Below are 25,222 nucleotides of genomic sequence, written 5' to 3' on the forward strand. Positions count from 1 at the left end.
TTCATTTCAAGGACCCCCATAACTCTGAGAGTTACACAACCGTAACATGCACAATAGCAGCACACTGACTCCTTTTGACCAGAATGGAACAGCTGAGCCTTCATTAGTATCATCTGTAACACCTGTGAAGGAAGTAGAAAGAGGCCCAAAGTTCTTTCCAAAATGGTGTCTCTGTAAGTGTTTCAAAACACTATTCAAAACATTAATCATTTTGAGAACCAGTTTGAATCAACAGATTATTATGGCCCGGTTGTGGAGGCTTGAACGTGTCGGCATTCAGCGAAAAGTGAGTATGCTACATTGCTGCCATCACCTTTAATTCTTTGGATGTGCCACCTTGCTTTTCTGAGTGCAGTGTTTCTGGTTATTACAGTCCAATCACATCTATGGTTGATGCGCCCTCTTGTGCCTACTGTTAGAATCCAAATGTAACATTGTGTTTGAAACAGTCTGTTGTTGTTTGGACTTTGTTTCTATGAAGAGAATCATTGAATCCATTCCAAGCAGTGAAGGGTAATATTAGGTTAGTCTGGTATTATTTGTTGGGGAAACAGTGCCCCCTGGAGGTCTTTAAACTACCAGAACAACTATCTCAATAAGCTTGATTGATTCATTGAAGAATTGGTGGTACAGTTCAAGGAAAGTACAAGTCAATATAAAATCTGCTAAGAGGATAAAACCAGAAAAAGCACTAAGACGTGTTTACAGTCCTCCCAGGTCTTATATTCTGTTGTTTGCACTTTCACCACTAAATTCACTGCAGGTATGAGAAAAGATAGACAAGTTTAATTATTGTAAACAGTAAATGACAAAAAGAGCAATAAAACGCATCGACCTTAAGGAGACACTAGAAGACTACCATATATTTAGCTGACAGCTTTATGAGCCTATATGGTTTGACGCAGCCATAAATGGGCATGTTAGAAACTAGGCATTGAAACGGCCCTGCTAGTGAGACCATGGATGAGACACCAAGGCTCCATTTCCATTTCTGTTTTGGAGAAAGCAGCAGAGGTGACACAGGAAGAACTTTTGATGAGAAAGCCCAGCCATAACCCAAAGGAAACAGCTGCAGCCATATGTGACCACACTGTGCATGTGACTTAACACAAAAAACATTAAAATCACTGCTTGGCACCAACACTGGTCAGGGGTCTCCCATCAGAATAGCCACACCATGGGTGGGGCCCCCCGTTGCTCCAGCAGTGTTTAACACTTCAAATGACCATAACTCTATTTGTCTAGTTGTATTAAAAGTACAATCATTTGTTTTAAACGTGTTCTGCTAATATGACAGTGCTGTGATTTTGAAGGAAAGCTTCATGTGAATAGGTAGCCTAGACTATAGTCTAGGCCCCGGCCTAGAGCAATGTAAGCAAAGTGTTGTTCACGATCAACAACAACCAACAGCTTGGACCTGTACTCGGGGGGACGTGAAGCCATATAAGTTGTTCATGACATCAATTCTTCCAGATTAATCTTGGCCAGGGCACAGTGTGGGCTTTTGTGCTCAGGAAAGGTGCAGTAGCTGCAGATGGAAAGTTCCTGAGAGAGTTAAGTCACAAAGTGTGCAGAGAAGAATTAAGGCAGAAACCAGCAAGCAAGTAAACCTAAGCCTAGCTATTTTTCATTTACATTTTATTTATTTACTTTTTTCTTTTGTTGTGTTCTTATTTCTTTTTTAAAGTAATTATAAATGTCACTCTCAGTGTAGTCATTGAAAGGTTAAAATTCTTAAAATCATTGTCGGTGTATAAGTCAAAGGCTCCAATTCTTAATATCATTATCAGTTGACAGTAGTGTATTAGTCACTGACAAAATCTCTCTCTCTCTCTCTCTCTCTCTCTCTCTCTCGCTCTCTCTCTCTCTCTCTGACTCATAGATGGGGTGATGACTGTTGGCTCAGCAGCACGCGCACACAGAGAACACGCCCTTGGGTAAGACTTACACAATAATGGAAAGTAGACCTTTCTTTCTCCTGTTAGAGCTGCTTTAGCAGGTCCTCCACTGTAGCTCCAGGCTCTAAAATGAGTACATCAATGTATCCGTGTTTGTGCCTGTCTATTCTCATCACGTCATCTTGACATCATGAAGATGTGTTTCACCATGTTAATGATGAACAGCTCTAAGGTATATTAATGACATAGTAAAAATGTTGAAAATGAGTGGAATTCCCCTTTAATGCTAATTCATACCTTATACTTGTCACATGACCGTGTTGCTTGGTGAAAATACACTGATTTTCAACTGAAAAAACATGGGTAAACTAAAGTCTACACTGGGTTTTGAGACTTTTATGTCACCAATAGAACTAAACTTATCATTGGGCAATTCCCTGGTGTGAATGTGTTTGAACAGAATGAGTGTGTGGCAAAGGTATCAAGAGAACTGAGCACTTGGGAATACTGGACCCATTCCCCATTTTCCATCCATCCATCCATCTTCAACCGCTTAGTCGGGTCGCGGGGGCAACAGCTCCAGACTTCCCTCTCCAGAGCAACATTAGTGACTTCCTTCTGGGGATCCCGAGACGTTCCAAGGCCAGTGAGTCGACGTAATCCCTCCATCTGCGCCTTGGTCTGCTCCGGGGTCTCCTCCCAGTGGTACGTGCATCGAGGACCTCCCTAGGGAGGCATCCTAACCAGATGCCCGAACCACCTAAGCTGGCTCCTTTCCAGGCAAAGAAGCTACTCCGAGTCTCTCCCGTGTGGCTGAACTTCTCACCCTATCTCTAAGGGAGATGCCAGCCACCCGTCAGAGAAAGCTCATTACGGCCGCTTGTATTCACGACCATATTCTTTCGGTCATGACCAACACTTCATGACCATAGGTGATAGTAGGAACGAAGATCTCCTTCTCCGTCCTCCCTTCACTTGTGAACACAACCACGAGATACTTAAACTCCTTCACCTGGGGTAATGCCTCATTCCCTACTTGGACTACACAATCCAATGTCCTGCTGAGAACCATGGTCTCAGATTTGGAGATGCTGATCCTCATCCCAGCCGCCGTACACTCGGCTGCGAACTGGTTCAGTGAGAGTTGAAGGTCTTGGACCGATGTTGCCATCAGGACCACATCATCTGCAAAAAGCTCACCAAGCTGAATATCTATAGGCATAGTCTATCTATCTATAGGCATATTCTGTCTATCTATAGGCATTCCCCATTTTATATCTAATAACTAATAATTTTAGTAATGTCCTCAAAATTTGAGGACGGAATTGCCGAAAGCTGCCCATGTAATGTATGACACCAGAATTGGCCATTTGGTTATATTTTGTGCACTTTCACCCCTTTTCCACCAAAAGCACTTTGGTTCTAGCTCTGGTTCCGTTCTAGATTCTTGGAACCATGGTGCTTTGAACCAAATACCAATTACATTTCAGTGGAAACACTCAGGGGCCATCAGAATCATGGGAAATGAAATGGAACCATTTGAGAACCAAATTTCCCCACCAGGGAGAGGCGTTATCCCAAACCAAGCCCAAAATCTCACTATCTTACATGATTGACATCTGCAGGTTGGCACAACACATTGCCAAGTATAATCTTTACAGTAATGCATTCACTTAATAGCCCAAAGTGATACCAGTGTGACCATTAACACCTGGCCATGCTAAGTGGAAAAACAACAGTTCAGTCAGACAACTCAAGGAGGATGTAATATATATATTTATTGAATATAAGATAATCAATGCAATATATTTATTATGGTTTGGCGATGTATTGGATCTGCTTTTTAGGTACTCAGGTCAAGCGCATCAGTCCCGACCATAGGGACTCTGAATCCCCCGTACCTAAACAGTAGATCCAAAACGACATTCCCAATGCTCATTCCCACAAGGCCATCTAACTATAGCCAGCACAGTGCTTTCCGGGCCTGGCGGCATCTGCACTCTGCTGACAGTCCACTGTTATGTTCATAACTCTGAGTGTACAAATGGTCAATTTGGTTCCATTTGTAGTTGTACACACTTATAACTTGGTACAGGACCTAGTGGAACACACTCAAGGACACGTTGACACCCACTGGTGTAGCAGAATGTTTCCAGTGAGCCAACATGCACTGATGCACAAGCAGCACCCTGTCCCTGACTCTGTTTGACAGGAATGGAACAGAGCCTTAATTAGTATCATGATCATCGGTAACACCTGTGAAGGAAGTAGGGAAGTAGGAAGAGTTATTCTGTGGGTAAACTGTATAGCCTTGAAGAACGATTAACCAGGGAGACCGAGGGTGAGAAAAATACTAACCAAACAAGATCACAGAGGTACATATATGAACCAAAACAAGACTGCATGCTTCCCTGTACTGTCATCCAAAATATGCAGTAAACCCCAGCATGCACCATTACCCAGCAGACAGAGAATCATGTCTCTACAGTAGGTCAGGCCCTACCCATGGAATATTACATTACATTTTGAAAGGGAACAGCTGTATGATGTCCGTCTTCCTCAGTAACCAATTTCATTTCGTGTAAAGAGAAGTAGGAAGGCCGTTTTATTGTCTTGAAAGACAGTTCTACGTTCATCAGGCACAGGGTTTAGATTTCATATCAACAGAAAAGTTATCCCCATATTGTGGCAGTAAAAGCTGTGTGCCTCTAGCCAATGTTTCATTTTGCGTGGTGAAATAGCCAAATGCTAAATGAGTTCATTAAGCCCTGAGTGGCTGAGTCATGACAAAACTACTACCTATGATTGCTAGTACTTTACATCCCTTCCTGAATATGATGTTGAATACGAACCGTTTCCTTGCAGCAGTAATGAGAACAGTATGACAGCACATTTATTTTGAAGTTTGGCTGCTGCGCTCTTGTTGGTTTTGTGGGGATAACATTCCCCCAGTGTCTACAGAAAAATAAGTAGAAAACCATGCAGCTCTCATTTATGCTCCTGGAGGTTCATGCCTGCTGCTGGTCTCTGTTTGGTCCACACTCTTATGGTCCACACTTATGTGTGTGTTCTGGTGTGATTCAACTCCAAAAAAGGCACATTTAAGACACAACAATATATGAACATAGCCTACTTTAGTTTGTTTCTTTGAGAAAACAACAAAGGGATATTATTGCTGTTTTAAAAGGTATTTTATTGTAAGTATATAAGTTCAACCAATAACATTCATCGAAAAACTAAACTCGCTCAGAAAGTAATTTTAAACTATTTTGTCATGCAAAAACAACTTTATAAACAGGTTTGTAGGCCTATTATGTGCACAGACTGCATACTAACTTAGGCCTAGTACCCTCTAATTCCCTGAACTATTCCATCTGGCAAAGTGTCACAGACACCCCGAAACACACAAACTCAAAACCAGGATGCACAGGCTCGGTGAATCTGGCCTGGACCCTGTGAAGCAGGGTCATAGAATCAGAAACACTATAAAATGACAGAGTGCCCGCCCTGTGATCCAGGTATACGCCTATCTTATTTGTGGCTGGGGTTGTGATTCTAGTCGCCACATTCCCATGCCAGAACGTGCAATTCTTCTTCGAGCAAAACAAACTCCACGACTTGTCGTTGCGGCCGAAGTGGGCGTCATTGCCGTCTCCTTTCCTGGACATGGACCCATACGCGATGGAAATATTTACTGCCCCACTACTGCTCCACTCTGCCTCCCAGTAGCAGCGTGCAGATAGCGCCTGCTTGCACAGCACCTGGCACCAGTAGTCAAATCTCTCCGGGTGGTCCGGGCGAGGTTGGTCCCTGGTTCTGACGGTCACCGTCCGGAACTCCTGAGAGACACTCAGGTCCCTGTGGGCCGTCCGGGAGTCCACTGTGAGCTGATAGGAATCTGTGAGAGTACAGCAGAGAGTACCCAGCGTGAGCGTGGTGACAGAAAAGGTAGACAAGCAGCTTATAAATAGTAGACATAAAACAGGTGCTAAGCTAAGAACAGTGTGTTGGTGCAACTCAGTGAATCACTATTAAAAAGTAGATGATCAATAATTAAGCTCACAACGCATGCCGATATAGTGTGTTGTGAGCTTATAGATCTGCTGTTAATAAATGTATAATAATAAAATATATATTATATATATATTTATATATATTATAAATAATCATCATAATTTGTATAATTTTCCTATAATGACATATTCAAAATTGGCATGGCAGGTTGAAAGTGGTTAAAACTGTTGCAGTGAAATATCCCTAACATCCAGTCTATAAATGAATGAATTGACTGTATGTTAAAACCTCTATCGCTGGTACTATGAATTGATAAAACAAAGAGGATTTTGCCTGTGTGAATTGAAACTTGAATTGACCATAACCACGACATGCAGTAATCCTGGTCACTAAACTGCCTCCCCCTGGCCAGCCGGGGCGCCTGATGGAGGGGAAAGGAACTGGTTGGAATAACGTGTTCCTTCCACGCGCTACGTCCAACCAGGGAAACTCCCCTGGGAGCAACTTGGACACTCAGGCATGAAGGAAGCATGAGTTCAAGTCCGTTGCTCTCCCCTTGTCCCCCATATATGGGGGAGACTAGGTTGGTGGAGGGTGTGTAGAGCCCAGGATCACATTAGATGATTGACACAGGGGTGAAAAATGGGTTACAAAATCGTGGGATAAAACATATATATATATAATAAAAAATATATATACTGTTGGAGGGAAATATAGTTGTATGAATTCAACTTCTCCCTACGAGGCCCTAATACTGTCCATAATTAAGGCTTTCATATAAGGTTTGAGGTCTCTCTTTTTTTACTCACAGTATAAGAATTCTGGTCTGACCCTGGGCTCAGGACACTGCAGGAGTTTCACTGTGTTTGCTGTGAAGGAAAAGTGTTTTATTGAATTTACATTCTGAATGGTAGTGTTGTTGTGAAGTTAAACTTGCAGTTCACATGACAAGCCATGAACTCCCAAGAACCTTTTTACAGTTCAGTTGCTTGAGAGTTCATTTTGTTTACCTTTGGATTTAACTCATCGTGTTTCATAATTCGGTTTAAATTCGTAGCCAACCTGCTCTGGAGATCTTTGGCAGCTCCCCTTTAAATAGGTCCTCTAGCCTCTTTTGAAGAGCTGACACAGAGGACTGAACCTTCCCAAAGTCCAACAGAGGGACCACCGTGATGCTGGTTGACTCGGTGAGCTCAGTCTTCTGGCATACCGACTGGCAGTTCTGTGTGGGGAAGATTCTAACGTATCTGAATGCAGAATGCAATTCACTAACTAAAACAAATTATTTAAAGTAAGTTGCTGCTACTGTAGATGCCCAGATGTAGATGACGACTTCAAAACATGTACAGTAACGGCACATCAGTTACTTTCAATTCTATTATTTGGAAGTTTTATGGCAATTGCAATTTTTCTGCTGTATCAAAACCTTCTGTATCAAAACCTTCTACTGTAGATAATGACATTTTCTTTAAAGATACTAGTTCCTATTAGGGGGGGGGGGGGGGATAAAATAAACAAATCCTGGCATAGGTATAATTGATATAATGAACGCATGCAGTTACCTGTAGGAAGTAGATGTGGTCCTCCGTAGTGGAGAGTTTCTCCAGCTCAGCGTCTCTCTTCTTCAGTTTGGCCAACTCTCGCTCAAGCTTGTCCAGGAGCTCCTGAGTCTGGCTGACGGCCATCTTCTCCTGAGCCCTGATCATGTCCCTCACCTCACTGCGCCTCCTCTCTATGGAGCCGAGGAGCTCCGTGAAGATCCTCTCACTGTCCTCCACCGCCACCTTGGCTGACAGCTGTTCATTCATGCAAAAAAGGCTATAATATTATAGTCTTGCTCAGCGCTTTATTTTCCATTGTATTCACAATGTGGCTGAAGACCAAGCCATATGGAACAGGATTTAGCTCATGACTCATGCAGCTCATTTTCATCTATATTCTCCATGGCAGGTTGTTGAAAGTGGTGACTGAAATGGAATCAGAATTGGTCAAATTGAACCGTTACACCGTTGCCATTCGCCTACAGGCAGGTATGGGTGACAGATGTTTCTAGCAATGTGTCTAGTGTCTCTAGATTAATAATCAATTCAAAACAATACAACAATGTAGGCCTATGCATACGTATTAAATATATTTATATGTATGTACTTACATACATAACGTATGTCTATGTTTGTATGTATGTACTGTATATGTATGTGTCCCCTCAGGCATGGCATTATAAAACAAGCACCTCTGGCCATGAAAGCCTGCAATATGAGTGGAAGTGAACTGTATGAAGAGTGTAAAAGTTGTATAGTTGAATAGAACTGTATACAATGATTCTTTTGAGCAAGAAAATCAGGTTCCTAAGCCAACTCTATACGAGCAGCTCTAAATCTGATTATATTACTTGTTTGTAAAGCCTAATTTAATTGGTTAAAATTTCAAGGATGAAAAACAGAGTTTCACTATCTCAAAGCTCGTACTCAAATGGAACCCTTCAGTTTCAAGTTTGCAAAACTCTTGAGAAATATAATATAGCCAAGTGAAGTGGGCTTTTAATGCTTGTAGTACCTCTGCCTGTCAATCATAGTAGTATGAGGGTAGCCCTGAAACATGACTCATAATAATGACAGTCATAACGCAACTGAAGCCAGTTTTACGCGATTGCTACATTTGCACTGAAAACGTGTACACAAACATTCAGATTTCAAATATAAAGTACTCACCACGTGTGCCACGGGTGTTAGAAATTTGCTGGGACAACGATTAGCATTGCTGCAGTCCGCGTTGTTTAATAAAAGGCATTTTTATCCGAGCGCCCCGGCTATTTTTCTCAAACGGGATGCGTTCAGAAAACTCACAGTTGCACACCGGGAATGCACTCGCCTATTAGTTTGTATTGGCAATACGGTCAGCGTGACTATATCGAAGACACCCAGTGTTTCAAGGTGCAACACTCCTCCCGACCAATAGGGGCGCGTAGTTGAAAGCCTACGGCAAAAATACAGCTCGGATAAAAATGCCTGTTTATTAAACAACGTGGAATGCAGCAGTGCTAATCGCTGTCCCAGCAAATGTCTAACACCCGTGGCCCACGTGGTGAGTACTTTATATTTGAAATCTGAATGTTTATGTACACGTTTTCAGTGTAAATGTAGCGATCGCGTAAAACAGGAGGAAGTTAGGCCATGACGCTCGTGAAGTACGAGCATCATGCGAACCATGGCTAATAGAGGGGATTGTCCCACTGATCAAGACCTTTTCAATCACTGTGAATCCTCATTTGACCCAGTAGAGCTGCTCAGTGCCTGGTGGTAAAAGCCTGCGGTAGCACTGAGGTAATTCCCGGCATGAGAAATTGTAATGATCAATACAGATTAAAAAAAAAAACTATATGCATCCCATGGGTAAGGGTTAATAAACCCCAAGGAAAAGCCCTTTCTAATACATGCGTGGGATTTGAAAGTGGCCTGAAAACTTGATGTTTTCAACAGTAAAGATGGCTGTATTGGTCTACAGGCTGTGAATTAATGTACCTTGAGTGATTCCAGAACTCTCTTCAGCTCCGCCAGCTCCCTCTCTTTAGCCTGGTTCCTCTGCTTTGATCTCCTCCTGCTCCTCCCCACCTCCCTCTGGAGGGAGACGGGAACATGTCATGTTGGATAGCATGGAGGCCAAGATCACATGCTTGTTTGGTGAGACACACATGCGTTGATGTACAGTGATGTGTTGCATTGATACATTAACTACATTTATTGTCACACCACAAGTTCACAGGTGTAAAAATATGAGTGAAATTATTTGTTGTACACTCCACCATTGCATTGTCAAAGATAGAATAAAATGGAAAAGCAGGTCAGATATCTATGAGCGGTGTTAAATATAGGTTAAGGTGTGTGGTGAAAGATAGCACAAGAATTTAAAAAGCAGCATAGGTAACAGATATGCACATTATGTTAACTAGTTTAATAGAAAACAACAGTCAGTAGTATAGCCTACAGTATCATGCTGGAGCAGGACATAATAACAAACGCGTAATAAGTGATAGGGCCAGCCCAGCCACAGCAGCGGACACACCGGCAGTCATAAACAGAAACATAATCCCGTGTGCAGGGCAGGCCTGTGTTGTCAGGACAACTGGCGAAACATGAAAATACATAATGCTTCTTTAAGAAGTGACTTCCTTCAACTTAAAAATATGATTCTAGTAAACGCATATCTTAAAAAACCCCAAAAACATATAGCCTATATTCTTTCCACAATAAAGGGAATGCCCATTGTCTAATTACCATTATTGAATCAGATTGCTGTAACACCCCATTTCATGTAATCTGATTCTTGGGGTTCGTGTGTGATAAGATCAGTAACACCAAAAACAGGAAGACGGCTAGACGCATGAGGAAACTTTAAACCCTATTCAAATGAAATGGTCCGTATAGGCGTCTACCTGCATGCAATACCTGCCACATACTGTGCACGGTCTCGTGCTGAATAACAAATCAGAAGATCGATATCATTGTATTGCCACAAAAAAGCAGAGGGGTTTAATGGCTAACATTTGCCTATGGGAAGGGAAGTTACATGTTGTGGTATAGGAACACGCCACTGCACTTTTACATTTTTATGGAAGGCTTGAGATATTCATCAAGGAAATGTCCTTATGTGTGATGTGATGTGTCAATGAGCTCACATCAATGTGCAAGAATGTTGCGAGAATTGAAAATATGAAAGTAAACATTTCTTTACTCATATTTTCACCCTGGTGGAAGAATGGGCATCACTTTAGTTATCTGTAAGTGGTATATCGTCCGTAAATAATTTATTAAAAATGAAAAGTTTGTTTAATTGTCCATAATGTGTGATGTCAGTGAGTGGCAGTGCATCACTCTGCACATGATTGCTACCGTAGGTCTGTGGTTTCTAGACCATGGCAGTCCATATTAATAGAACTTATGTTCAGCTGAACCGAGTTGAGCTGAGTTAAATGATAAAACACAGAAAAGTGTCAATTGTGTACTTGACCAGACTTACCCCTTGGGGTCCTTGAGGCGGTTCCACTGTGCCCCCAGTCCCAGCCAATTGAGTAGTTTAATTTCAATATAATAATATAATAAGATTATTACAATTCAATAAATGTGAGTACTGAGTAGTAGTGGTAATATATTTCAATAACACAACCTGAATCAATTCCTCATTTCAATTTATCAAACGATAACGGAGGTTGACACATAATTGTCAGATGATGTCCTACAGTCATACCTGTCTCTCGTGTCTCTCTGCAGTGGCGGAGACCGTGTCGTGTCCCCTGTGCTCGTCCATGGCGCACAGCAGACAGATGCAGTGGCCGTCGGAGCGGCAGTAGATCTCCAGCAGCTTGTCGTGGCGCGGGCAGACCCTGTCCCGCAGCCGCATGGTGGCCTCGACCAGCGCATGCTTCCTGAACGCCGCCGACTCGTTGTGGGACTTCAGGTGAGTCGTGCAGTAGGACGCCAGGCACACCAGACACGACCGCACGGCCTTGGCGGTCCCTCCGGTGCAGAAGTCACAGGTCAGGTCCCCGGGTCCAACGGGGGGGGTCAGCTCGTCGGACGGAGAGGACTGGACGCTGCCGCTGATCTTCTCCACCATGCCAGTGAGGATGGTGTTTCTGTTCAGAACGGGCCTGGGGCTGAAGCTCTGCCTGCACTGGGGACAGCTGAATGTCTTGGAGGTGTCGTCCTCGCCCCAGTAGCTTTTGATACAGGTCATGCAGTAGCTGTGTCCACAGGGGATAGCAACTGGCTCTTTGAGTATGTCCAGACATATGGGGCAGCAGAACTGCTCCCTGGCCAGAGTGTCTACTGTGTTGGCCATGTTGGCTGACTGGTGTGTTGGTCTGTTTGTTCTCTCTAAGGCAGTCGAGTTATATTTATCAGCAGAGAAACAGAGATAGTCAAAGTTAAGCAAAGCGTGTGGCAAAGTGTGTGAGTGTGTGTGTGCGCGCATGTCTGTGTTTTGGAGATACAGTATGAAGGGAAATCACCTCAGCAGAGGAGAGATAACAGCTGAAGGCTGAAATGTGTTTTCCTAGTAGTATTGCTACTATAGTCTATTCACCAGACCAAATACTGTAGACAATACATCTTTTCCAGGTGGTTTTATTAGTTTAGTTTAGATTGGTCCTTTTGTTTTTCAATTTTCAATTTTCAATTTCTAAAAATACACTTGAAAACATATAAAACACAAAATAAAACAACAAATAATAATTATCCATCGATCTTCAACCGCTTATCTGGAGTCGGCTCGCGGGGGCAACAGTTCTAGCAGAGAGCTCCAGACTTCCCTTTTCCGAGCAACATCAGCCACTTCCGTCCTGAGGAGCCTTATTTGTTACACTGAGCCTTTTTACATTAACCATTTATTTATATCCCTTTATGATTAAGCAATCAAACAAAACATTGATTGTTTCATGACGTGTACGTTTTCTTCTTTGTGTCAAACAAGAAGCAACACTGCCTGACCTGTCTCACCATCATGGAGAGCACAACTGAAAACAGAGTCAAGGCAGAACATTAACATTTGAAAACAAACAAGACAAACAAACACACGCTCACACTCTCACACAAACAGTTAGTCCCTTTCATAGCCCATGCTGTAAAAAGTACAACAAAGCAAGTAACAAAACAAAAAAAAGAAAACGGTAAGGTGCCATTTATTATTTCTATTACACCTTTTCTCTCATATAACGTCTGATTTATACTTAGTTGCGTATGAGTGTCGCGCAATGAAAATACTAGATCTACAAGCTCAAAACGTGAGCTTGTAGAATGTAGAGCTACTATTTTCTTTGCGTGCCAGTGCCATCCAAATGCAACTAAAGGCGGCAGCAGACTGCAAACAACGGCAAACATTTTCCGGTGTTAGCAGAGCTTGCCAAATCAAACATAGAAATATATATATATTTTTTTACTATACTTCTCAACTCAGCCCACTCTATTTTATATGCAGAGCTGGAGCATTTCACCACTTGGATCTCTGCTACATCAATCATTTGTCTCAGATATTTTGCCATTTTAGGTGACAGCCACAGTGCTGACAGTGTGAGCGCTATCGCTCTGCATTATGGGATTGTGTTTGTAGTCGCTCAGAGAGGGAGGTTTGTACACTCCTCGGCCTACCTTTCTTCAAAAGTAAAACAATATAAATCACGAGCGCATTTGACTGTTGGAACAATCACACACACAATGTTCAGCTGCGGAGGTGAGTTTGAAAATCTTGGATGTGCAACTACTGAGAGGAACATTTAAAAGGCCCTGCCGAAGTTCTTGTGATTTTGTTGACAAGCTGAACAAAGTTGATGTTCGGTTGGAGTACAATCAGTACATGTTGCATCCTTAAGTATTACGCAGGCTTAACTCCTCCTTCAGGGGCTGACTAATCTCTCAAGACACATTCTGCTAACAGCAGCACCACCACTGCCCTAAACATGTAGTGATGTTGTTAGTAGGAATAAACACAGAAGCACCCGGGTGGAAGTGGACTAAGAAAGGGGCTCCTCCCCTAAACCAAGTTCCTGTTTCTACACAAAAAAGGAGGTGGTGCCCTCAGAGGTATATATATATATATATTCTTCTTTTCTTTTAACCAAATGGGTTCTCGGAATGGGTGCTGACAAACACCACACGGGCGGAGTAGATGAGGTCGGCCAGGTAGAGGATGAAGTTGACAGTGGTGAGCACGGCCACGGCCATCCGTTTATCCCAGGTGCACAGTCCCAATGCGCTCCCACATCTGTCAGGCCTGTTTTTCTGGCCCCCATTCCAAGGGTCAAAGTTGAAGATGGGCCAGATGATGGTCGCCGAGAGGTACAGGACCATGGCCAGCACGGCGTACACGGACAGGAAGCTGGTGAAGGGGAACGGGAGGCAGCCGGTGCACTCGCCCACACACAGCAGGACGATGACTGCAGACATGATGAAGCAGATGCAGTAGACAGACAGACAGTACTTCAGGGCCTCGTGGCTCTCGTAGACCGGGGGGTCGCTGATGAACACGAAGATGACGCAGGCCAGGAAGGTCTGGAAGACCTTGAGCAGGCCGGGCGCCGTGGCCATGTAGCCGGCCAGCTCGCCGGGGCGCGCCTTGCTCATGCTCACCTCGATCATGTACGTGACTGTGACCAGGCAGGAGAAGACCATGGACACGATGCGGGAGTTGTACGTCGTGCCGTAGCCTACCGTGCCCTTGATGAAGTACAGGGGGAAGATTATGGCAGCGGACAGGCAGAGGAGGAAGGCGTAGCAGGCGAAGGTGATCGGGAAGTTCCTCCAGGAGACGGGTACTCTGGGCTGGAGGCCGAACACTTCCACCAGCAGGATCAGCAGCGTTCCTGTGAAGCTGAATGACCAGCAGAAGATGCACCAGTCCCCCGTGCCGTGGAACAACTTGCCGCCGTGCACGGCCATGGAGAAGGCCACGCAGGAGGAGACCAGTGCTGCCAGCCTCATCCATAGCAGCGGGTTGGTAAGGCACCCTACAGCCATGATGGGAAATGTCGCTGAAGTGAAGAGCTGGACTGCAGAAGCAGGGCGTTTATGAAGTACTCACTAAGGTCAGAGGGATTTGGTTTTGTATTTATGTTTTATTTCCTGTTGTCTAGACACCTCAGATCCACTTTCTTCTGAGTCTTAACATCTTGTGCAGGAAACTGCAACAACAACAAAACAAAGATGAGATATTACTCATCATCAGCCTGTTCAGTAATCCTGTCATATGACAGGTACTAACCAGGATTTTTACAGCGTGGCACAAGTACACATTTTTTGTTTACATGTTTATTACATTTTAGTTGCTGGGTGATAAGATGCGCGATAGACTTTGCGAAAGAGTTTGTTGGTCAGTCAAGAGGTTGGCTTAGCAACAGAAGTGGTCATTGGATGTGAACAGAGTTAAGAGGAGGTTCAAAAGTTGTACTCTTTGGACAGTGCATCCTGGCGACATAGATGGAGAGACGGAGAGGGACAGAGGGAGAGTTGTGTGTGTTGGTGAGACTTAATTATGCTCCAGGATCTGAGATGTGTGTGTGTGTGTGTGTGTGTGTGTGTGTGTGTGTGTGTGTGTGTGTGTGTGTGTGTGTGTGTGTGTGTGTGTGTGTGTGTGTGTGTGTGTGTGTGTGTGTGTGTGTGTGTGTGCACTCACAAATGCATGTGTTGTTGAGAAATGAAATGGCGAATAATCGCCAGAGTAGAGATAACAAGCACACTTCATTTCAGTTCATTCGTTCTATATGCCCTGCAAATGTGATTGGCTAGTCCATGAACCAACCTAAATGTGACACATCTTACAGTATGTGGATTTACATGTTCCAAGCAAACAGTGGAATATTATATAAAGAGAAAGTTACTATGGTTACAACATGCTTTAACAACAAGAAAGACAGAACAGCCTATCTTTATGTCCAAAACCAATGACCCAAGTTGACACATAATTGACACATTCATATTTTAACGATGTTAGATGCTTTAATATTCAGATGAACTGTGTCCAGAACAATACACCCATACAGTATTAAAGTAAGCATAAAACAATCCCAATACAAATCATCTTGCTTATATTATTGAACCATATTATTCCTATTGCAGTCTGTAGCTCACATCAAGAAAGCTAGTTAGTGTGGCTGCCCTAACAGGGGGACCAGACTATTATAATAGCCTGACTTTATTTATAGTAACCCCAAAATATGTATTTATTATTCCGCCCCCTGTGACGTCATGTGGGTCAATACAATCATCATACTGTACTTAACGAGCTACTCGAGCCCCCACTGTTTCTTCAGGAAAACGGTGCAACCACACTTGCAATTTCCCAGAATTGCGCCTTTCTAATTATGGTTTTAGTTTCACTGGGATTTTATTTTGAAAAAATAAGCTGGAGCTTGTATTTTCCATGTGCCTTCCCCATTCAACTACTAAGGAAGGAAGGAAGGTAGACCTTTTTTATTGGGAAATGCAATTTTTCGTACTCAGAGGCGCACAGGTGTAGCTGTTAGGAGTTAAGTGTCATGGACACTTTGACATGCTTACTGAGCCGTCTGGGGGGCGAACCCGTGACCTTATACCAGAGGGTCTTTCTGCCCACTAATCTACAGCCGCCCCCGAGCGCGTGGAGATGAGGTCGGCCAGGTAGAGGATGAAGTTGACGGCGGTCAGAACAGCGACAGCCACCCGCTTATCCCAGGTGCACAATCCCACGTCGGTCCCACAGAGTTCTGGCCTGCTTTCCTCGCCGCCATTCAAGGGGTCGAAGTTGAAGATGGGCCAGATGATGGTCGCAGAGAGGTACAGGACCATGGCCGTCCAGCCGTAGCCCGACAGGAAGCGGTCGAATGCGAATGGGAGGCGCTCGGTGCACTCTCCGATGCTCAGCAGTATGATGACGGTGGACACGATGAAGCAGACGCAGTAGACGGCCAGGCAGTACTGCAGGGCCTCGAAGCGCTCGTAGACCGGCGGCTCACTGATGAACATGAACATGATGCAGGCCAGGAACGTCTCGAAGACCTTGAGCAGGCCGGGCGCCGTGGCCATGTAGCCGGCCTTCTCGCCGGGGCGCGCCTTGCTCATTCTCACCTCGACAATGTACATGATGGTGGTCAGGCAGGCGGAGATCGAGCACACGATGCGGCAAACAAAGGTCTCGCCCCAGAATGCCCCGGCCCCCCTGAGGAAGTACAGGGGGAAGAGGATGGAGGCGGACAGGCAGAGGAGTAAAGCGTAGCAAGCGAAGGTGATCGGGAAGTTCTTCCAGGAGACGGGCGCTCTGGCCTGGAGGCCAAACAGTTCCACCAGCAGGATCAGCAGAGTCCCTGTGATGCTGAAGGCCCAGCAGAAGAGGCACCAGTTCCCTGTGCTGTGGAACAGCCTGGCGCCATACACGCCCACGGAGATGGTCAAACAGTTGAAGACCACTGATAGCAGTCTGGTCCAAAACAGCACGTTGGTATGGAGCACCACAGGCATGACGGGAAATGTCGTCTGACACTGAACTGGAGTGAACTGGAGCTGGACTGCAGAAACAGGGCGTTTAGCATTCACTCACAAAGGTCATAGATTTGGGTTTTTTTAATTGATTTTACTGTTGTCTATAGACAGTTCAGATCCACTTTCTTCTCAGTTTTACAATCTGGTGTGCAGGAAACTGCAAAACAAAAAAGATATGGATTGAATTACTCATCAGCCTGTTCAGTATGCCTCATGACAACAGCTCTCACCAGGATTTTTACAGCGTGACACTTAAGTGCCATGCTGCCTTGTTTTACTCTGCCGCAGAGTGATAAGATGCGTGATGCAGGAATTTCATTATTGGGTCAGTCAACTGGGTGGCTCAGCAACATCAACTTGTTGACTTGGAAGCGACGGACGTGGTCATTTGATAGGGATAGAGTTAAGACGAGCAATGGAAAATTGTCATTGGATGGGGGACGGAGTTAAGATGGGCAATGGGCATTGTCATTGGATGAAAGTTAAGACCAGGTGGGTGCAGAAGTTTGGTCAGTCCCTTGGGCGATGGGATGAGAGAGAGGGGGATACCTCAGAGAGAGAGGGATAATTGTGTCCAGGCTATGAGAACATTCTGCCGCGGACTTCTCGACGAAGAGGATGCCAAACAGCTCCATTCTTCGAGAATGTCTTGGAAGAGTCCTCCTCACCCCAGTCATTTTTTATTCAGGTCAGACAGTTGCTGTGTCTGTCCACGAGGCAGAGCAACTGGCTGTTTGAGTATATCCAGACAAATGGGCCAGAAGAACTGCTCCCTGTCCAGAGTGTATAATATATACTGTGTTGGCCATGTTGGCTGACTGACAGGTTGTTCTTCTAAGGCAGTCAGAGACTCAAGTAGGCCCCTGGGTCAATTATATTTTAGGAAGCCCTTGCTACCAAGAACGAGCTGGCGAGTTATAAAGCGTGTGTAGATCACCTGTCACCATGTTTAATTTGACAGGATTTCCAGTTTATAGCCTAAGGTTTTAACATATTATTTATTTGTATGTAAAAAAGAAAGAAAGAAAGAAAACTTAAAAATACTACAATAAACGTTTATTTATATACTAAATAAATGTGAAAATGACATATATTGTGTGCTGGCTACTTCTTCATTCCGATCTGTTATCAATTAAGACATAATATAATAACAATTCTGTCACTGTATATTTGCATATACAGTACGTGAAATGTGTCCTCTGCACATACCCATCCTATAACTATATTAAGCCTGGGAGCAGTGAGTGTTATTATTACAGCCTTCAGGGAGCAGTTAGCGCCGTTAAGTGTCTTGCTCAGGGACATTCTGACACATGGACCATGGCCAGGACACAAACCGCTCCAAGGACCTTCTGTCTCCCAGGCGGCCTAGACCCAATCACTCAGCCACCAGAACATCTGACTAATTTCCTGTTAGTCAGATGCCTTGTACTCTACTGTAGGCTGAGGGGCCCACATATTTGAGTGACAACCTATATTTAAATATACATTCATATGTAAACTGTTAATTTACTATTGCTTGTGTTCATGGATATACTATACTCACACATATGTGTTTTGGATACTCACATTTCTTACTTGAGTACTGTACTTAGTAACATTTCGAGGTATTTTTTACTTTACTAAGTATTTCCAATACTTTAGTATTGGAAATACTACTTAATATGAAATTAATAATATTATAATAAATATACGTCGCTGCTCCACCACCCAGAGATGTTCTGGGATTAAAGGAGGGAAACATCTGTGAAGACGGATGATGAAAACATGAAATCTGACATTTTGCATAATGAGTAGTTTCTACTTTTGCAGTACATTTTGATACCAATACTTTTGTAGTTTTACTCAAGTAAATTTTGAATTCCGGATTTATACATTGCTGTATTGATACTAATTGATAGTTTAGCAATGGGGGTATAGGATTATGGTGGGGTTGGGGTTAGGCTTGTGAGGTTATGGTTTGTTTGCATTAGGGTTTAGGTTGTAGGGAACATAGGGTCGAGCTTCATAGATAGTTGTAACACTGACTAGTACAGTAACTACACCAACAAAAGACTGCACATCTTTTCCATGTGGATTTATTTAAACAACAGATTACATTTTGCTATAATGCTGGTGTGACATGTTCACGCAAAACTGTGGAATATATAAAAGAGAACATACAACAACATACAACATAACACAAATGACAAGAAAGAGAGAAGCAGCCTATTTTGTCTCTTTCTTCCAGGAATTCTATTACAGCAGTACAAAACCAACGAGCCAAATTTACATTCAATTGACACAATAATTTGTTTTAACGGTGTAAGCTTTAGATGCATTCATATTGGGATGAACCGTGTTCAGGACGATACACACATACTAACACTAAGAGTATAAGAATCAAACCATTCCAATAAAATCTATCTTGTCTATATTCTTGCACCATAAAATATATATATTCTTAGAACAGACTGTAGCTAGTAGATACTGTATACATAGATCCTAATATAAGCAATAAAGCTAGCTTAGCATTCCTCATCACATCAAGTAGGCTAAACCATTTTTGTAATACTACTTCAAGTCTTGAGAACATCTGGCAGGTGTAAAACATATGCCTCAATGAATAATACAATGGATTAATTGTACAAGTGGTACAATAGGAACAAAACACAATGACAAGAAAACCCACTAAAAGACTTTTTGGTCAAAAACCTTTTGTCACCTTTTCTTTCAGCTGAATATCTCATCAACCCCATTCTTTCAGAAATGTTTTTTATTTTTAATTACTTGCTTTACATTAATAGGAAAGACCTTGGGGTTGAAACTGACATTGTTTGATTGTCTTACGACCATGCCCTACATTTTCTTATTTGGTGTCAAATAAACAGCAACTCTGCCTGACAGTCTCTCCATAACTGAGATCACTGAAAACCGAGTCAAGGCAGGACATACAACAAAAAATACGACAAAACATTTTACTTTGGTGTCTCTCTCTGGTCTCTCTTATCAAAAAAAAAAAGCCTGATTTATACAAGGTTGCACACCCGTGCACCTGAAATAGCATCTCTACAAGCACACAATATGTCTCGGATGCTTCAGCCCAATCCAACTGCCTTCACCCTTCAAGCGCTGACAAACACCAGACGGGCGGAGTAGATGAGGTCGGCCAGGTAGAGGATGAAGTTGACGGCGGTGAGCACGGCTACGGCCATCCGTTTATCCCAAGGGCACAGTCCAAATTCGCTCCCACATCTGCTAGGCCTCTGTTTCTGGCCACCGTGCTTCGGGTCGAAGTTGTAGATGGGCCAGATGATGGTCGCCGAGAGGTACAGGGCCACGGCCAGCAGGGCGTAGGCGGACAGGAAGCGGGCGAATGGGAACGGGAGGCAGCCGGTGCACTCGCCCACACACAGCAGGATGATGACGGCCGACAGGATGAAGCAGATGCAGTAGACAGACAGACAGTACTTCAGGGGGTCCTTGTCGTAGGCCACGGGGTCGCTGATGAACACGAAGATGACGCAGGCCACGAAGGTCTCACAGACCTTGAGCAGGCCGGGCGCCGTGGCCATGTAGCCGGCCAGCTCGCCGGGACGCGCCTTGCTTATGCTCACCTCGATCAGGTACATGACGGCGGCCAGGCAGGAGAAGACCGTGGACACGATACGGAGCTTGTGGGTCTCGCCGTAGCTCGGGCCGCCCTTGACGAAGTACAGGGGGAAGATGATGGAGGCAGACAGGCAGAGGAGGAAGGCGTAGCAGGCGAAGGTGATCGGGAAGTTCTTCCAGGAGACGGGCGCTCTGGATTGGAGACCAAACAGTTCCACCAGCAGGATCAGCAGAGTCCCCGCGAAGCTGAAGGCCCAGCAGAAGATGCACCAGTCCCCCGTGCCATGGAGCAAGTCGCCGCCGTGCACCGCCACGGCGAAGGCCACGCAGGAGAAGATCAGTGCTAGCACCCTGGCCCAGAACAGCGGGTTGGTATGGACCACCACAGCCATTATGGGAAATGTAGTAGGACACACTGAGCTGAGGTGAAGAAGCTGGACTGCAGAAGCGGGGCGTTTAGGATTCACTCACAAAGATTAGAGGTTAGAGGTTAGAGTTTATTTTCTGCGGCCTACACACTTCAGCTCCACTTTCTTCTGAGTCTTACCATCTGGTGTGTCCGGGAAACTGCAAAAGAGAGAGAGAGAGAGAGAGAGAGAGAGAGAGAGAGAGAGAGAGGGGATAAGGAGAGAATTAGTCATCAGCCTGTTCAGTATGTCTCATGACATTTGACAAATAGTTCTAACCAGTATTTTTGTTTTATATAACTTTAACTGATCATGGATGTTGTGTGGAAGCTGTTGCTTACTGCCGTACAAGAGCTTAAAGTGTTGTTGTCTACAACAGGTGGCCTTCTGAGGCCTATAAGGAGTGCCTGTTGTGGCCACATGAGGGCACCAGCTTTCACCTCTGGTCAAAATGTTCTGTATCTGTTCAGGCCTATTTTGATGAAACACACAATGCTGCCATTGTCTTCATCCTGAATTAAAAAACAAAAGCAAAGGGAACAATGTCGCCTAATCTGTTGTTCCTACCGAAAAACCTTAGATAAAGTCCCAGAGTCGCACAGAATACATGTGGTCAACTGGACAAATCAAGTCACATGCATCTTACTTCACTACTTCCTTCCTATATCAAAGTCATCGAGTGTTTCGCAAAAAAGCAGCCCTCCAACGCAGGCACCACACAGGCAGTGTCACGCTGACATTCCTCTTACTCACATCCCCTTTTTATAGATGGGTGTGGCGCCGAGACCTCGGAGCGACCCCAAAGCGTGTCTGTCATCAACCTTGGATCGGAGGCCTCCCTCGGTCCCTGATATCATTCATCCTCCACTCACAGTCCCTTCATCCATGGAGAGCTCTCTAAAGGGAGCTGTCTGACTCTGAACAGCAACTCCCCCTTAACACCCTTCCTCCACCCTCCCTCATTCCTCCTGACTGACACCCCCATGCTCGGCTCTACTCAACTGCCATAGTCCGGTCCAGAGTTTACATAGTAATAAACAAGGAGCGAATGCCTGTTTACATTAGTGTCATTCATCGCCACGGCAACCGCCATCGGAGGGATGATGACAACACAAATGGGGGAGAAGAGCCTAGCTGCCGCGGCCCGGGGAGGTGGGAGAGAGAGAGAGAGAGAGAGAGAGAGAGAGAGAGAGAGAGAGAGAGAGAGAGAGAGAGAGAGAGAGAGAGAGAGAAGGGATGAATTTAAATTAGAAGAAGAGTACTTTTTGGTGTTAGCAGCAGACTCTTAGAATGAAACCAAGTGTCCCCATGTAGTACAATAAATATCATTGAATGTTTCAAGTCTCACTCCTCATGCATTGAAGGAAGCATGAGCTCGGGCCTCGGTTCATGGCTCACCCCAGGTTGGCAGAGGGAGCATAGCGCCCAGGATTACAGTTTAGGCAATTGGCACCGGGTGCAAAATCGTGGGATAAAGATAGTAGTATATTAAAAGCGAAGACCGCCTAAAGGTTCAAGCAGGGAGAGCTGAGGATATACAGCATATGAAATAGGTTTGCGGCCCTGATATGATATGCAATCATATCACATTGTATTGGTTGCCTAGTAACCTCGGCCCTATAGTAACCGACCTTTATTTATTGTTCTAATGTGGTTGAGATGACGTGTCAACAAAAGTACGTGTTTCCCTGACTACGTTAAAAGTGACTTAAAGTAGTATAGTAAAAGCGTGCTTAAAGGGAGAGCTGAGAAAAAGGTGGGAGGCTCTAAAAGACGAGGGAGGGATTCAGGGGAAGCCCTGTACCCGAGCAGGACGCATAGTTTAAACAACGATGGAGTGGAATAGCAGAGGAGTGAGTCATCCCGTTTCACCACCCCTCCTCCACTCACTCCCTTATACTCCCTGTGTCTTTTCTCCTTTCTCCCGCCTTCTCTCTCCATCTTTCTCCCTTTTTCTTGTAAGATTTTCCAAATTGCTGATGTATTCCAGATGTGCAGCAGTCTGGCTGCTGTTGAACAACTGGTAACTTTGTCATATTGGGAAAGTCCTTTCCACTGACTCCCCCGGTCTCCTTCAGCGGCCAGTGACCAGCTAGTGGTGGAAAAAGTACTCTTTTTATTTTTTTAACTTAAGTAAAAGTATCAATACTGCAATACCGCAATACTCTGTTACAAGTAAAAATCTGGAATTGTACTTCAGTAAAAGTACAAAAGTATTGGACCAGCCTATACTCATTGTGCAGAATCTTTGAAAATAGCAGATCGGCGCATTGTCAGCTTATAGATTTCCAAATGGCCGAAATGTAAATAGGGCTGAAGTGGTTATGTATAGGCATATGTTTTGTAACAATAATCAAAATCTACTAACTAAGTGTAAGTAACATACGGTAACCATAGCTAAAGTTTTCAAATAAATGTAGTGGAGTAAAAGTACAATGTTTGGATCCGAGATGTAATGGAGTATAGGCCTATAAGTAAAAGTATTGTAAATTGGAAATACCTCAAAGTTGTACTTAAGCAAATGTACTTGGTTACTTTCCACCACTGCCGGCGGTGAGGTGACTCCCCGGCTTTTCCATCTCCCCCTCTCTTCCCCCCACTCTCTCACCATCACTCTCTCCATCCCTCCCTCTTCTCTCGTACCAGTGCTCCCTCCCTCCCTCCGCACTTTAAAGAAAGGTACCAATTATGTTTCATGTAAAACCACTCAAAATAAACGTATATGTTGAGATGGGGGCCGTAATGGAAAAATCTATCTCTGCTCCCGGTCCCGCCATTACTTAAGCTGTGCTCATGGAATCGAAAATGGCAGAGGCAAAAATAGGGGGCGAGAGTAAAATCGGATTCTCCCGTACGGAAATTGGCCTTTTGTGGCAGAGCAACATGGAAAACACCATGGTAGGCCTATCATACAACCGAACGGGGGGGATTTCCTTTCCAGGACAGGGGGTCTTAAAATAGGTGTGCAAACAGGATATTTCAACAGGCACTTTTCTTTTTTTTTTGCACAGTCACTTTTCATGCATGCTTGCAGGTGCACACACTCACACACATATATGTAGAAATGCACGACACACACGCACGCACGCACACACTCATGTATAGACACATACGCGTGATTAGTTATATCCTAGGGGTCCTTGAAATTAAAAAAAGGTTTGAGAAATACTGGCTGACACACACACGCACGCACACACACACACACACACACACACACACACACACACACACACACACACACACACACACACACACACACACACACAGGCCATATGACTTGGGGCCACAACAGTCAGAGAGCTTGTCTCCGGGTAGGAGGTCATTATGCGTTGGTTGTTTGGTTGTCATGACACAAACTCTATTTCACCCATAATCCACTTATAGGGCTCCGTGGGCCGGGGATACAAGACAGGCTCTGTTGACAAACCATCTGAGATTCTACCAACCCACATCCATACAGGAGGGCAGAGAGAGAGAGAGAGAGAGAGAGAGAAGGGGGGAGACAGAGACATTGAGAGCGACAGACAGGCTTTGTGCATGTGTGTGTGTGTGTGTGTGCGTGTGTGTGTGTGTGTGTGTGTGTGTGTGTGTGTGTGTGTGTGCGTGTGTGTGTGTGTGTGTGTGTGTGTGTGTGTGTGTGTGTGTGTGTGTGTGTGTGTGTGTAGACAGACAGACAGACAGACAGACAGAGGAGCAGCATGTCAACAGTCACAAGATGTATTTAATGGGGCTGCCTGTGAGTGATCTCATTAGGACACGCAGTGATCTCAGAGGACACGCAGTGGGCCCCTATATATCTTGATATAAGCGGTCCCCTGTGAATCAGTCATGCTGAACTTCAGAGAGATCAAAATCAAACAAGCATCAAGCCGTTGATTACAATTTACATCACAAACAAACTCTCAGTGTGACAGGCAGCTGTGATGTGCACCGTTACTAGTCTCCAGCGGCAGCGGTTCATTCATTTTAAAGCATGGGGGGTGGGTGTGCCGCGGGGCCGCACCCTGATCTCTCTCACAGACACACACACACACACACACACACACACACACACACACCCACCACCACCACCACCAACACCAGTCCAGTCCACACTGTCCACTACTACTACTACTGTACAAGAAAGAAAAGTAGAAAACCCAAGAAACGTTACCGCAGTAAGAAAAACACAGTGAAAAGCCATCGACACTATTTTGTATTAAAGTGATCGCTGTGTTATACATTCGGTTAAATTGTGTTGCTCTTATGAACACCGGCACTTTCCCGAACTTTTCAAACTCGATCGTCATTCTGTCTCATCATAATCACA

The 25,222-nt window shown here is 44.5% G+C and overlaps 3 protein-coding genes across 3 annotated transcripts in view; all 3 read right to left on the minus strand.

Annotated features, from left to right (window-relative positions):
• Positions 1-5,263: 5,263 nt before the first annotated feature.
• On the minus strand, positions 5,264-11,750 carry ftr66 (finTRIM family, member 66; the record flags this gene model as incomplete). Its single annotated transcript, XM_080778856.1, has 6 exons — positions 5,264-5,796; positions 6,722-6,781; positions 6,975-7,134; positions 7,475-7,708; positions 9,434-9,529; positions 11,157-11,750. The coding sequence occupies 6 exons, from the start codon at positions 11,748-11,750 to the stop codon at positions 5,264-5,266; spliced, it is 1,677 nt and encodes a 558-aa protein (XP_080634982.1).
• Positions 11,751-12,052: 302 nt separating this feature from the next.
• The window catches only part of LOC308326046 (uncharacterized protein), a 13,537-nt gene continuing 367 nt past the window's right edge, over positions 12,053-25,222 (minus strand). Inside the window, exons 2-5 of the mRNA XM_080778857.1 lie at positions 21,054-21,073; positions 16,014-17,072; positions 15,898-15,917; positions 12,053-14,478 (exon numbers count right to left, since the gene is read on the minus strand). Of these exons, the coding sequence (XP_080634983.1) occupies positions 13,517-14,478; positions 15,898-15,917; positions 16,014-16,894 (1,863 nt within the window). The 5' untranslated portion in view covers positions 16,895-17,072; positions 21,054-21,073 and the 3' untranslated portion in view covers positions 12,053-13,516. The remainder of the gene's footprint in view (positions 14,479-15,897; positions 15,918-16,013; positions 17,073-21,053; positions 21,074-25,222) is intronic.
• Positions 20,020-20,898, minus strand: myadmb (myeloid associated differentiation marker b; the record flags this gene model as incomplete). The annotated part of the gene is made up of 1 exon (XM_080778858.1): positions 20,020-20,898. The coding sequence occupies one exon, from the start codon at positions 20,896-20,898 to the stop codon at positions 20,020-20,022; it is 879 nt and encodes a 292-aa protein (XP_080634984.1).

This window comes from Protomyctophum bolini, assembly GCF_963924005.1.
Source record: "Protomyctophum bolini genome assembly, chromosome: 12".
Classification (NCBI taxonomy): Eukaryota; Metazoa; Chordata; class Actinopteri; order Myctophiformes; family Myctophidae; genus Protomyctophum; species Protomyctophum bolini.